This window comes from Venturia canescens, chromosome 4 (genome assembly GCF_019457755.1).
Source record: "Venturia canescens isolate UGA chromosome 4, ASM1945775v1, whole genome shotgun sequence".
Taxonomy (NCBI): Eukaryota; Metazoa; Arthropoda; class Insecta; order Hymenoptera; family Ichneumonidae; genus Venturia; species Venturia canescens.
In genome coordinates, this window is record NC_057424.1 from 8208433 (window position 1) to 8224508 (window position 16076).

Consider the following 16076-nt stretch of genomic DNA (forward strand, 5'->3'; position numbering starts at 1 on the left):
GAAGGTTTTTTGCCGATTTTACAGTCGGAATGTGGATTTATGTAATTCCGAGCTTGCGCCGATGATGCATGTTGTGCTTTCGAAATCCCGAGGTGCTGGTGGTGCGACATTTACTTCGTGAGCTCGACGCTATACTTCATTACCGGATTGAAAAAAGTAAAGAAAAACAAACAAACGTCGAACGGTACGATCGATAAATCGGCCTTCAGAATCATCGGAAATTCATCCGGCCCGATTGAATCTACCGGTGCTCTTTACATCTTATTGCTTTTCGAAATTTCTTCGAGCCTATCTTTTCATACTGTTTCTACGAGATGATATATATTAGAGTCAGTCGAGTCGAGTTCATCGGAAACAATGTTTAGTTCGCTCGAGTACCGAGAACCGAAAAATCGGAAAAATCAATTCCACTTCTCACTTACGTATTGAGGAAGAGGCTTAAACGTTTCAGAAGCACTTTAAAATCGAAGAAATGAAGATCCCACCCGACCAAAACTACCATTGGCTTATAAGCTTTTGCATCACATTCACAAGCTTTACGACTAAATTATTACGATACATGCGACACTTCATTTCGCTTGTCACATCTTTAGCAAAATAAAACCAAATAATCATCTTAACCGTAATCCCAATCGCTTATATCTTCACATGTATAGTATGACAATTGAAGTGGACATGTGGATATGTATATGTTCAATTGATTTGTTGTGCTCCATATATTTATCTTTCTTTCATTTATTCGCGTTGACGGACACAGCTTTTTTGTTCTACTATATATTCTTTCTCAACTTTTCCATATCGCCTTTGTTTATCGTGATGCAAATCTTGTGTCTATATTGATAGTTTATCATCTTGTGTTGCTTCCGAAGATTATCTTGGTAGTCGTGTGAGATTAGCCGGGTTTTTTTTTTCTACTTTCTTTTTGGTTATTGAGGATTGAATTTCTGTCCGTATCCACATTGAGTTCTGATATTGCTGTCAGAATCTCGTGAGGCTTACCGTTGAACATTATTCGTGGGTCTTTTATTGATGCTCGCACAAGGCGCTACTAATATAATTAGCGATTTTGTTCGGGTGAAAGTACTATATCGCGGCGGATGAGTGGCTGAAATAAAATATCGTTTGTATTATAAAAATGGTATACGGAGATAGTTTCGTATTTCGAGCTGTCCGAGAAATCGCACGAAAATCTTAGCCCCAGGGAGCGTCAGTCTATTTCTCACATTTTATCGAGAAATAAATTGCTGGTGGTTTTGTTTTCTTGCTGATACTGATTTTCACGTGTTAGAGCGTCGCGTTTTACAGTGATCCAACAGAGGGTAGCGCTTCGTCATGTGGGAACGTCGCTGCAAGCTGCGTCATCGGCACAACTTACACACTAATAACCCTCTCCCGAGATTCCTTACTCTTTTGTTGTCTGGCAAATATTACATTCGAAATAATGCCAGAATGAAACAAGAAACCAAGAAAAAAGCAGCGTAGCACTCGCCTCGTCCTTGAAACTAGTTGAAACCTATCCTGTCTCTGTTACAGATGGAATCGAAGTCTTTCGGGTCCTTCTACTACGAGAACTTTGTAAGTGCCTTCTATAAACCAAACCCATAAATTATATGGAATCAGCAAAACTTTGCTGAGAGATTCGAACATTACCCTCCGTCCCTATATAAGATTATCGAAGCGATCAGTCCAAAGCTATTCTAACATGAGCCAGCCGACGTAATTCGACATTCTCGAATGTAATAACGTCGATTAAAAGTATCGTAGAATAACTGATTTCGCGGGAACACGAGGGAAACGAAAAGTTAAAGGCTACCTGCTCCAGTGGAAATTCATTCAGCGAAGCATATAAATTTTGAACGAAAGTTACAGCTTTTCGTCGAGATATTGCTTTTGTCAAAGCCCTCCTTGCGAGTACTAGCAAAACAAACAAAAAATTGTATATCCCTGATTGTGTACTTAATAGAAACAAATTTGGGGGCTGATTTCAGGCATTCCCAGGAATGGTACCTTACAAGCGTCCAGCTGGCGACAAATCTGGCATGCCGGTATATCAGCCAACCGGTGCAACGACCTATCAGCAGTTAATGCAGCTGCAGCAGCCCTTCGTGCCTGTGTCATGTGAGTACGCTGGAACACCACCCCTTCCCCAAACCTCTAACCAGTCGGTAGGAAGCTCGCAAAACTCGATACAGGCTCAATCTGCGTCAAGCGTCGCCGAGGCAAACGGCCACGGGATCCTCGTGGATCCCAATAATCCACCGCCGCCACCGCCTAATAGTGGCGACGGTAATAAACAGGCGGTAGCTGTAGCGGCGGCAGCGGCCGCGGCCGCCGCTGCGGCAGCCGCTGCCGCAGCTGCCAATCACGAGAATGAGAATGCACAGAACTCTCCTGACATGAATCATACTGGATCGTCGCAGGTTAGCCAATTGCAGGCTTTGCAAGTACCATCGTCGATGAGTCCGATGACTTCGATGTCGGGACTTACCTCGATGCCGAGCGTAGCTAGTCTCACTTCAATGGCGAATGTCAACTCAATGGCGAATCATTACACGATGGCGAACATGGCCAATCTCAACGTATTAAATACCCTCGGCATGACCTCTAGTTTCTCCATGGATCCCGCAGCTCTAGCGAAGGAAGTGGCCCAAAAAAATTACGCAAAAGCGATGAAACTCAGTCAAAATCCCCAACCCTACGGTATGAATCCTTTGAGCGCATTGAATTACACCGGTGTGGCTCTCAACAAACAAGCACTCGCGCTCAATCAGCCAGCGAGTTTGGCTGGAAATTCTGCACAGAGACAAATAATACAGAATTTAAGCGGTATTCCCGGCGCTTTAGCTTCACAGCTACCCGCGGGCTTGCTGCATTATCCAAGACCGCCGACCGCCGCACCGATCAACCCTTATTCCCTCATACGGCAACATCCAATCCTACCTTCGCATTACATGCAAACCGCCACGCTTCCCGGCATGCCCGCCAATCCTGCTGTACATCATCAGCCGAACCCCTACATCCAGAATCCTTACGCAATGTTGCCAGGAATTGCTGGAATGCCGGGCGTCCACGGTGTACACGGTGTCCCCGGTTCCGTCGCTGGTGTATCTCAGCTTCAGACCGCAAATCCGGCTACCATTGCTGCACAACCCCAAGTCGCTTTGCCACCCAGCAGTGGAGTTATGATGCCGCCTTATAAGAAAATGAAAACTACGTAAATCCAATATTTAAAACGCCAATATTAGGCAAGAGTAGTTCAGGCGTTAAAAGGTCGCACACGTCTTCCCAACGATCTCTGACAATCATCTCATATTTTCATCAATAAATAATCATTCACTTAAATATCTACCAAATAAAGTTACAAAAAATGGAATTATCTAAGCATAACAATGACTTTTCAATATTTTTCCAAATACATTATTTATCATCTATTTTCCACTCATTTTTTTTTCTTTTTTTTTTTTTATTCTTCGTTGATGCTTGTCGGTATATCGATAGTAACGGACAAACGTTTAAAGCATATTAATAATAGCATTGGACGATCTCGAATCGATTATAACGATTTTTCTTATTCAGAGCTGAGGTAAATTCTTTTGTACGAAATTCCTTAAATTTCCTTAAATACAGTCTTAGACGGTTCTGTTCCTTCCGAATTGTCAGGAGACGTTGACCGATCACGTGTGCGCCACTATCTTCAATTTTGCCTAGCAAGTATAAAGTGAATTGGAAACTAAAAAGAAGATCGAAGATAGTGAAAAAGGAAGATGAAAAACACATAAGAATAAAGTTCCGTGAATATATAGTTTCATTTTCTAGTCAGACATTGTCGGTGAACAGTGCCTTAATGACTCGATCCCACTGAATCGTTTTCTTCTCAAGAAAATTGTAAAAGCAGAACCGCCAAGTTCGATTTTCAGACGCATTATTTTCCCTCTCGACGAAGGTTCAAAGGGCCTACGTAAACTGCATGCGCATCAATATAGATATACGTGTAAACTTATAATCCTGAAAATCATGTTTCGTCAAATTCATATATAAATATAGCGAGTCGTGGTTACAATGTTCCGATAATTAAGCAACAATCGTAACCGACCGCACTATTTTCTATATGTATTATGTATTACATTTCAATTCAATTATCGAGCAATTTTTAGGTGAAAAAGGGAAAGAAATAAAGAAAAAAAAAAATGAGTTATTTCGTTTATTAGGTTCCGACAATTTGTTACGTCCGCTGTTGAAAACTGCGGTTGTTCGTTTGAATGCACAATATTCATAAAAATATTGGTACGCTATTGTTTTTCATGTTTTGTTTTATTTTATTTTTTTTCTTGTACACGTTTCACGAATTAGAGAACATTTTATTAATAGTCGATCGAGAGTATACACGTAGATATGCACAAGCGATCGATATGTTTCCTAAGGCACAACTTGCCCCAAGAGCGTCAGAGACTCGAAAAAAAAAAAAACAAATATATATCTTTAGATTTTCACGTTTTTTTTGCCAAGCGCTATTTTTTATTTGTTAATTCGCACGTTATTATTGTCAAATATAATCTTTACAACATGATTGTTCGTTAAACGTTATATTTTTAAGATTAGCGTATAAATCGTAGGTTATAATTTTACATAAAAAGGAAACACACGGCCTTCGATCCAATATGAGATTCATAACAGGAGAGTTCTTAGCGAGCGACGATGACTTCGCGCCTCGTGGCAGAAGTGACCCTTTCAAATCTCTCGCTAGTGTGCATTTAAGCGAGAATATTAGTTGACGATGAAGAGAAAGAGAATTAGCGAACACCTTTCATGCATCGCTCTCGTCGAACCGATGAATAAATAATTGAGAAAAGAATGAAAAACAAAAGGAGTAAATAAGATAAACTTTTTCTTCGACTGCTATATTATTCTGTAATGTTTAATAAGATAGTGAAGATCGAAAAATATAACGAACAATGTCCCTCCAACTCGCGGAAACCGCGGATGGAACTTTTAATCGTCTTAAGTTCTTCAAATGTATCGCTAAGCGACGTTCTGCGTTGGATTACTATAGTATATAGAGAAAAACGGAATCATACGAAAAATACAAACACGAATATATTGAACCACGACACACAACACACTTACACGTACGGACACATACACTATTCAAATGCAGAACAACCATCGATGTAATGTATTTTTATGAGTTTATATTCTTCGGCCGATAATTGAGAGAAAAGAAACGAACGGTATGTGCGGACGGAAGGAGAAACGGTGAAATGTGCGAAAGTGTTTAAAAACGCGAGAGACTACGATAAAAACAAAGTGCCCGGATGGATGATTGATATCGAGGATATATTTCAATTAAAATACAAAATGGATGAACAACTTGATAATGAACAAAAAGAGAGAAAGAAAAAAATTGATGTCGCGCTTAACATCCTCCGACAAGCGCATAATAAATTTATATCCGAGCGCTTACAGTTTAGTTTTAAAAGTAAGAAATTACATAACTGACTCGCCAGTGATTTTAACGCATCTCGAATTGACAAGAAAAAGACTCGCGCACCGACATATTTATGTCAGCAAACATTAAACTTCCATATTTGAAGATGACAAAAGCTAATGTTAATCAAAGTATCGAGAGAGAAAAAAACACTTCTGGACAAAACCTGGATAGTTTTGTGACGTAGATTTGACGTAGAAGAAAACCTATGAACACGTTTTTAGTGAGCATTGTATCATGGTAGGCTGTATAAGACTTAGGCGTATGACGGTCGAGCTTTATAACCACGAAGAAACTAATGGCGTAGGTGCGGCCTCGGACGGACTAATTACTGTCCAAGCCGATAATGGATCTCGTTGAATAACGTTAACGAATACCGTTCGATCGGTACAGTTCAAACGGAGCTACTTACCGACTCTAAAAGCGGGTATTAATGGACACAAAATACGATCTGCGATTGCTATTCGTATTCTGTATATCCATGCAATTACAGAAAACCGAAAACGAGCTCCGTACCGTTGCTGCTTCCTAGGTCGTTCGATCCTTCTGAGCTATTCGCTCCTTCACATCATATTAAAAATGGTTCCTCAAAACAAAATTAAACAGTGCTTCAACGCTCAGCGTACAGGAACAAAGAAAACGAAAGAATCGCGGTGAAACCTCCGATAATAAATAATCTATTATCATTTTGTATTTTTTTAGTTGGAGTCGTTTGGCTCGCCTACAATTTTCGATGAAAAAAAATTCATGTTTTTAAGAGGGCACTAGATGCCCGTTGAAAATTGAAGGAAATTCGTGTAGAGACATAGATCGGTAACATTTTTTACGCTCCGGAGTAACCGGATGTCTTCCAGTTGTAAAGAAGAAAAGTATCGTGCAATGAGAATTATTCGCTCTTGAAACGTTGAATTTGATCTATTTTGCTGCTTTATTAATGCGAAGATTGGTACTTTCTTGATATAGAATTGAAAAGTTAGAAAACTTTAGGTAGATCTTTAGAAGGAGAAAGGCAGAAACGGAGACAGAGAGAAAGAGAGGAACCATTTTTCGTATCGGTGAAGGACGAGAGCGTCCTTAGGGCCGACCATTGTGATAGTGTATAGTGAATAGCGTGTATGTTTTACCATAGTGCCCTAAGCACACGAGCCAAGATTTATCCGCACAGGTAAACCCGTTCGTGAACATGCAGACACTCACATAAAGACATCAACACACACGATACACCAACAAATTGCGCACGCATGATTGATTTAACTGACGAAAAATCATATTTTTTAAACGAAATGTGTAGTTTAGTAGAAAACGAATGACGAGAAGTCTGACGAAGTGCAAAAAGGGCCTACTAACAATTGTTACTGAGATAGGCCGACGATTCATTCAAGCGGAATTGAGTCATACTTCCCTAAAGTTAACAATTATTCGGCTTTAATTTGCCGTTCTTTTATTATTTTTAATTCTATCTAACTGATTAATTAATTTGTGCACATTTGCCGAATATCGGACTATGAGAGAAGAAAAAACGTAAATATGCCTAACTTGCAAACCGGTATTTAGGGTTTTTACTTTGATGTTTTTTCGAATTGGAGATTTGATGATTTAAAAAAAGAAAGAAAGAAAGAAATAAACGTGAAAAACAACACAATATAAGTGAAACATCAACGAGAGGGTGGCTGTTTGGACTCGGGCTCAAAGCCACAGTACTGTAACTCTTCGATCGTCAATCCTTGATCATTTCATTCGAATGACAATTTTCATTTTACAATTATCGACGAAAATACATCGAAACGAGCAACCGTCCTTTTTTTTAAACGTGTTTCGACATTCCGAGTATTTCGCTCTAAGGAAAGCGTGCAAGGAGAAAAAAAAACAAGAAATCACAATAATAATAATAATAATAATAACGATAATAATAACAATAATAATAATAACGATAATAATAATAATAAAAACTGCAACATTTTAACGCGATCGTAAAACTCTGCAGGTCACGAGTACCGAGTCCGTATGACACAACAGAAGTGCCTTCCACTGCACTAAAAAAAAAAAAGGAAAAACGAGAAAACCAAAAAAAAAATGAAAGAAAAAAAATATATATATAACACTGAAATGCACACAAAAACACGAACACCACATGTTCTAGGAAAAAAAAAAGAAACGAGGGTAAAAAATAGTGATTAAGATGGGAGAAAAAAATGAAAGAAAAGTAAACTACTTATTATATATATATCTAAAGTACTATAATATTACATTTATATATACGATATATATATATAAAATTAGTCTATATATATATATATATACTGCGCAATATTATTGTTGCATATGAGTTGCGTGCAACGAAAAAAATAATACTAATAATAATAATAATAATAATGACACACTTTATTAAAAAATTCTTATAAATAAATAGAAAGAAAGGGTCGAAATGAAACTCGAAGTATGTGTATTCGTACACTCGGAATCTTGCTTATCAAGAAAACACATATTACCAGAGGTTAAACATAAGAAAAAAGATAAATACAAACAAACATTTTGTGATGTAAACGACATATACATACATACATGCATACAGGTAGTATTTATTATTGTGTACTGTACTGTCTCTAATTCTTCATTGTACATTGTTGGATATATACTTACACACATCCACGGCATATGTATAGTACATATTATACACACTATTTACGTGTATACCCCGAGAATGCAGATGCAAAAAAAGGCGCTTGAACCGGAGGAAATGAAGAGTGCGAGAATGCCCCCCTACAGTCGGTTTTATCTGAAGGGTTTCTGCTGGCGAAGGGTTCACTGAAAATCCAATGCGTTTTTTGCGCATGCACGCTCGCGGGGAATTCTCTTTTTTTGTCAGGAGTCAGCCAGTATTTGTAATAATAATGCTTGAAAAATGCATGAATATTTGTTTTATTAATGCTTCTTCTGATTTCATCTATATCTCTTGTCCATCTACGAAAATATATTCTTCCCATCCTTTTTCTTCCTCACTCGGCTATTATCCAGTGTAATCATTTATTTACATATATATATATATATGTGTGTGTGTGTGCATATATATATATACATATATTAAGGCGTTTAGTTTATATTCCTTTATTCGCGCAAATGCCTCTTCATATACATTGCTTCCTGCTTCCCAATATTTCGAAATAATCCTTTCGAAGTAAACAAATATTGTGCTTGCAGCGCGCTGTTCACCATTCCCCCCTCTTCCTTCGCCTTCTCTCACGCTACCTTTATCACTCACTCCTCTCACGGAATCTCGTTCATTTTTATTATCTCACCCTTCACGATTATTCTTCTCATTGGGTAATGCGGCAAATCCTTCAGGTTCGACCCGAAGAAATGAAAATGTAGAGCTCACAATTGATTTTTTATAACCGAACTTTGAACTGGAATTTTAATATGAAAATGCTTGGCCAATCTCTCGTTCGTATTTCGATGGGAAGAATATTCGAGCGAAAAAAAATTTGGTGAAAACCACGTAGCTGTATTAGCCGCTTTCGATATGAGAAAGAAACGTTAGCGAGAGGACTCGCGAGCGACATTTGTTGTATCTCTTGCTGCGTCGCTCTCTTTTTCTCTGGTAAAAAAGGAAGAAAATATGATGACTCGTCGTCGGCGCGATATGAAATTTCATCGCCCTCTCTCCCTCCCTCCCTCTCTCTGTAATACCTTTCTATTTAAACTCATTTAACTCTTGATTTTCGTCCTCCTTTCCTGTCTTTCTTCACCTTTCTTATTCCGCTCTCGTTGCCGACGAACAAAATCCTCAACGCGCTTCCCACGCTTCATTGAGTTGCCAAACATGCTGGGCTCCCCGGAGGAACGGAATCTGGCAGCTCTTTCTTCCGAAGTGAATTTTCGATATGCATATATATGACTATAAATATATTTACATTTTGGCACGAGAGAAAATTTAAAAGAAAGATCGCTAATCAATCGTCACTTCCGCGTTCTCGTCAACGCGCTCATATTTTTATCATCTTTTCGATGAAAATAATACGAAAAGTTCAAAGAAATCTGTATTCCATATGATAATAGATGAAAAATATGTTTCACCTAACGACAAACGACGAGCGTGGTTGATAAACAAAAGCAGAGAACCTCGAATAATAAACCTCGATCCCGCATTTCCTCCAATCAGCTTTAGCTATATACATAAATATATTTATCTTGCTGGTAGAAGATTGTTGATTTATCACATCCACGAGACATACGCAGACGTGCATCTTATTGACTTAGAGATAAAAAAGAAAAACGAACAACAATAACAAGACAAACATGGACATTGTGCATAAAAAAAAGATTCGTCAAAAAAGAAACAATCGAAAACGCTTTGAACCGCCAACGAGGCGAGTATGTACATTCATATGTATACATATCAATAATATTCGTAATTCGCACTTTTTGGTTGTTTTTTGGTTCGAGCTGGAAAAAAAAAAGAAAAAGAATTCCAAGTAGTCTCCGCTACGAGGAGCGTTATACGGGCGTACGAAAAAAATGCACCGTTATCGCACGATCCACGTAATAAGCGCGTGATAGAAGAAAAAATGTTTCATATTAAATAGAAGAAAAAATGATGGCCGTTCGAGAGAGCACACACCGAACCATATGAACGGACGTGCACTTTTTTCGTCGCTGTCTTTCCGCTCTCGCATTTAGCAAGTAAGTTGTTGCAGCTTTGCCGCATCCAGGCTTTTAAAGGGTACACCGGACTGTGGCTGTGATGTTGGACAATCGGAGTGCGATTCTACGGGAATCTAGAGTAGATCGCCATGTGCTACTTTCAATATATCCAAGTGAGCGAGGAATCTGTGACAAAACTCTGTGATTCTAAAGCTTTTTCCCGCGGAGCAACATTCCTTTCATTTTCAATAAGAAGAATTCACTGTTTTCTCTTCACTTCCGATCTATCACTCGTCTCTGCGTTCTTAATATTTAACTCACTTTAACTGAACTTCCGGTAAGATTTCAACGCTTCGAAGCATGACCAGCGCCTAGCATCAACACTTCATTCAACCGATTATCAAATGATTTACAGAACAAACGTTTGGTGTGCTATCGCATAACTCGCCTCGTAATTTTCAGTATTAGCTCCCTTCAAAGTGCTATTTTCTCTTGCGGCTTAGTACTCACTTGTTTCCTTCAGCAGTATAATATCGTTTTTTTCTTTCATTACTCAGTTTTATTCAATAATAATATTGTACTTTGAAAAAAGAAAAAAGAAAAACTATATATTATTTCGCTGTGTGCCTATCTGTCGGAACGAAACTTTCTTTTCGCCGCGTCAATGATCGAACCGAACTATCACTCACGCGACAATCACAGCGCTTGAAATATACGATAAGCTGAATGCGCGAGAGGAACAGTTCTATGCTCTCCTTCATACGTTTTTGCCCAAGAGACTTTCATATAATTTTAATTTATTGCCTGATTACTTATTCCATTGCGAAACTGTGTAATTTGTCATTAATTTTCTAGCTGATCCGAGGAAAGTGTTGAACATCAAGGGTTCGATTAGCGGGACGTTGACTTTCATTTGATTTCTCTCTCTCTCTCTCTCTCTCCTAATAATGAATTTATTTTTTGTTACTTGGGTACGCTGCATGTATTTTATGTTCGTTTATAATTTTTATTCGAACTTTCTGTTTCATGCTTGCCTCCGCCTGGACTCTCGCCGCACGACTTTCGAACGAATGAATACCTCCCCAACCGCCGCCACTGCTTTCATCCCCAATTCCGTCCCGTCGTTCCATCCATCCTGTGATAAACGATTAAAAAACAATCAAACAAACGAAAAATGTGAGCATGAACATAAACCGAATATTCAAACGACCTTCACCTGGGTCTCGCCGGAACCGATCTCTAATAATTATCAATAATTATCGGATGCTGCACACTCGGAGCCAACGGTTCGCACGAAAAAAAAAAAAAAAAAAACTGTTCATTTTCAATCCGTCGCTATTTCATTGTGCGGAGGTGGCTTTAATGCGTCTGACAAATGATAAACGCAACGACACAAAAATCCATGTCGCGTTGTTGACACACCGCTACTTTTCCAATCACCGACCGACCGAGTTACTCGCCGATTATTTCATCACGTTTTCGAAAAATCAATAAAATCCGGTGTTGGAATTGATCTCTCGTGATATCGCACCGCGCTGATATCTCCGCAAAAATAAAACAAATTTAACGAAATATGTGCCACACGGACTCCCCGACGATCATCTTTTTTCCACATTACTGACGACCCGACGAATCTTGCTGTAAAAACGTACTAAACAAATTTGAATATTCCTATTACTTAACAAATGGGAAACGACCTGCTAAATCACATCACAAACGTCGAACTGATGCAAATTTACGCAATTTACGAAAATTCCGTCTATCCATGCGAAACGACGCGTACACGAACGATAAAAAAAACACACGCACACACGATTGGAAAATATGAAAACCTCGTTTGGTACGTATGCATCGCGACCGCATTATCACCATCCTCGCCAAATTGCCGTCAATATCAAAATCCCAAATGTTGCCGACGAAAACCAAAATTCAACATCGCACCTCGGCACACAATTTACTGTAAAAAACAAAAAACCGAACAATTCCAAAACCTCCGATTCACAATGAAACCTCATGACGCCCCTTCTCCTTCACCACCGTCTTTTTTTACTGTTCATTTGTCAATTCGACTCATTCTTGAACACAACAAATAATTTTGTTTTTTACGATCTTTTATAATTGTTACCTTAATCGTTGATGTCACGTGCCTTATTCACTTTATTTTTTCGATGAAAACGCTTCGACAACAATTCGAATTACGATAACGTTTATATACATATATTAATATCTATAAATATATTTATAAATATATATATATTAATATATATATATATAAATTGAACTATATACCAATATATATATATGTATATATACATATATATAAATCTACACGCCTGTCGCAACCGCTGCCACGTTTCAAATTGTTTCGGACATGTACCTGGGTGCTCCGAGGGGACATTCAACGTGCCTCCTCTCATTCGGTGCGATCTGTACTGAATTCGCTATTCGGATGGTTAAAAAATGAAAAAAAAAAAAAAAAAAAAAAAAAAAAAATACATATATATAAAAAAAACCGACAACCAAAAAAATCCGAAAAAAAATCGTACGAACACTGCCTCGTTTGCTGCATGTGGATCGCCTTAGCAGCCTTAGCCACTGTCGGGGCCCAAGTGGTCCCCCCAAACGCTCACTGTGTCGTCTACACAGACAGCTGCGGACAGGTAGACTCATTATTGTAACCAGTTTTTTATATAGTTTCGAGTCTGCGTTGGGAGCCAAAAATCGGCATGGGAATCCATGATTTCGTGAAAGTCTGTTTCTAATATTCGTTGCATTTGAAACTTCGAAACAGGAAGTTTGATATTATTGCAGAGAAAAAAAAGTGGTTTTTTTATTTCCGAGCTACCGCTCTTGGAATTTTGACTTGTTTCACTATCCAGTCATGTTAAGATCGATTTTTAGTCCTATGTTTCCCGTTAATATCACGTTAGAACTCAACTCTTGAAGATTTGGCTCTCATAACGCAGCCTCGATGCTTTATGCTGCTAACCCCATGAGAATAAAAAGGGTATAGAAGAATCTCGAACCGTCTTGAGGGGCGCTCGTTAACTGAATTTGATCGGACGTTTCGCTAATGTAAAATAATGAATCGCGAGGAAAAACGAGAGAAGCCAACACTCTCAGTCCGTGCTTACATATCGAGCGATTCGAGATTAATCTGGACCCTCGTTAATCTTGGCTAACACGTAGCTTTCGGGGGCATCTCCCTCACAACTGCTCACCGCAACTATAACAACGAATAACCACTGCCTTATCTGGTGTTTGTTTAGTACCATTATTAAGATATTATTATTATTATTATTATTCTCGTAATTGTTATTGTTATTGAAAGCTCATTTCTTAGTGTATCTCATTTTATAGCGTGGTACCTCTGACTCCCCTTACATTCTTGGTTTCTCATTCGATCGACGTAGAATTAGCCTTATTTTGAAATTTATTAGAAGATCGAAAGGATTCTTGATGAAGCAAGAAAACGAATATTCATTGGTCCGTTGACGTTGAACGATTTTATTGATCTTGAGCTATTGCGTAAATTTATATTTGATTACTTTTCTTTGATATTTCGTCATTATCGGAACAGTTGCAATACAATGTATGACGCATATATATATATATATATATATCTCACATATTCGCTTACGTAGAAAAGCTTTGATGCATAAATTCGATTTTCGTATATTAAAATAAATTTCGATCATTTGTTTGGGTGGTTTCGAAAAGAGTTTATTTGATTTCGGGATTATATATTTATATGAAAGTGCACGTTGTGTGTATTTCTTGGCTCTTCCTACTTCCAATACGTTTTCGCATCGGAGCGACTTATTTGCTGAATTATATACGTAATAACGAAGCTTTGCTCCACGAATACGGGGGAGGGATAACCGGACGAATAAACAGATTTTAAGTGTCGCTGAATATATGATGATTTTTCGTTGTAAAACGTGGCTGTTTTGTTATGGTTGCGGAGATCGCAGTTGGTATTCAAACGAAATGAAGATAAAACGAACGATATAGCGTTGAACTTATTTGCAGTAGAATATATTGATTTCAAAAGCTTTTACAATTTTCCTTCCTCTATATATATCTATATCGTAAACATGACCCGAAAAAAATCCCGCTGACGCTCCGCTGCCTCTTGGTTTGTTGCGTGGAACCACCTTAGCCCTTTTACCTTCAACAAACCCTCCAAGCCCTCGTTTCGTAGCTGTATATATGTATAGAAACAATATATTCGTATGTATGGCTACGAAATCAGTACACCAGTAGTGAGCGAATGTGTGTGTTTCAGTCGAATTCAGGCACACGAACCAATCGGCGGTAGTTAGCGCTTGGCGATAATCGAAAGCTTGGGTGATCAGTACAACCATAATCATCAAATGTTTTTTTAAAACTCTTGTTTGCTCTCCAAGAGGATCAAAATATGAGGGAAACTAGTGCTTTTTAACGATTAATCAATGTGATCGTGAAACGTTCAGCTGCTGCCACTCTCGCGATAACTCTTCAATCTCTCACTCTCTCACTCTTTCTCTCTCTCTCTCTCTCTCTCTCTCTCTCTCTCTCTCTCTCTCTCTCTTTCATTTTAAAAACGAAACAATTATTTATCTCGTTTTGTATTCACGACGCTGCTTCTCATGGTCTTTTACCAGTTTTACGACTACAATATATTTCACATTAAATCACCCAAGCGCACCGACAGTCCCCTTCTCCACGGGCCATTATACTTGCATGACCAGACTCTGTGTTCGTAGCGAATTATCTCTTTACGCAATTGCAAGAATTTTCATTATATTCGCAAGTATATGCATATATATGGACATATATGTTTATACACATATATACTTAACAATGTTATAGCTAACCATCCTGGAACAAAAAATCGAGCAATCCTATGCGAACGACCACATCCGCATCAGTACGGGCGTCGATTATTTCGTTTGCGAAATGCAGACATTTCCATAATCTTTCTTTTCATATTATGATGTTAATTATTAATTATTTCATTGCACGCTTGATAGTACATTTTTTCGCGATTTATATGTATCTTCAATATTCTTGTATCAATATTCCTTTTCAATCATATATTGACGTGCCTTTTTTTGAACGTGTTTCCTTGAAGTAACAAGAGAAGAACAATCTTGGAAAATATATTTGTCTGGTAGATTGTTTAATGCGATGATTTCATCCGTACTACACTAACAGAAATATAAAAATCCCTCAAGTTTTATGTTCACTTTACACACATTATATATGTTTACATTTTCTCTTTAAACACTGCGTTGATTGATTTTATTTCGAGTTTATCACTTTTTAGTTAGCTGCGCGCGTAAACATGTGTGTACATTTGTTGGGTATAGGGAGAGAGTTGAACTCAATAACTCAAAGTCTTACCTTCTTACCACCTCGTGCCGCAACACTCCGCTCGAAAAAGAGCTTTTCATTTCACTCTCGTTGTCTCAATTCCCTAGTCTCAAACCCCATTTACACATTTTCACTGAATCGCTGCTTTTAAACTACTACTAAGTTTGGTCGTTGCTATCGGACAAGAGTGAGATATGCATGTATTTTCGTGCGTAACGTTATTATCGCATATAATATAATTAGAGACACGTCGATACACAAATTATTCAAAAGAAAAGAAGAAAAAAAAAAAGAAAAAAAAAGAAAGAAGAAGAAGAAGAAAACACACATTTTGTCGCAATCGAATTAGCGCCTCTCGTGCGATCTCAACATCCCTTACGAGCCTCTCAAATCTCCGTATCTTTTTTTCATCCACCGATTTTTTTCCTATTGATGAAAATCGATAAACAGTAAGAACTTTGGTCTCGTCACCAAGCTGAATGGCCCGCTGAGAAGAGGGCTCACGTATAACCGATTCGCAAATTAACTTTTGTCTCGCTCGATTATCCGTTCATGAAAGGAGGCTACACCGCCTCTAGCTATAGTAAATGAA

The 16076-nt window shown here is 38.2% G+C and overlaps 1 protein-coding gene across 9 annotated transcripts in view; it reads left to right on the forward strand.

The window, feature by feature from the left end:
* mbl (muscleblind) overlaps positions 1 to 12621 on the forward strand; it is a 207622-nt gene extending 195001 nt beyond the window's left edge. For 8 of the 9 annotated variants that reach the window (XM_043415841.1, XM_043415840.1, XM_043415844.1 and 5 more), the window contains 2 exons: positions 1534 to 1575; positions 1989 to 12621. In XM_043415841.1, coding sequence (XP_043271776.1) covers positions 1534 to 1575; positions 1989 to 3218 — 1272 coding nt within the window. In that variant the 3' untranslated portion in view covers positions 3219 to 12621. The remainder of the gene's footprint in view (positions 1 to 1533; positions 1576 to 1988) is intronic. The other variant, XM_043415847.1, reaches the window with a different exon arrangement.
* Positions 12622 to 16076: the final 3455 nt, after the last annotated feature.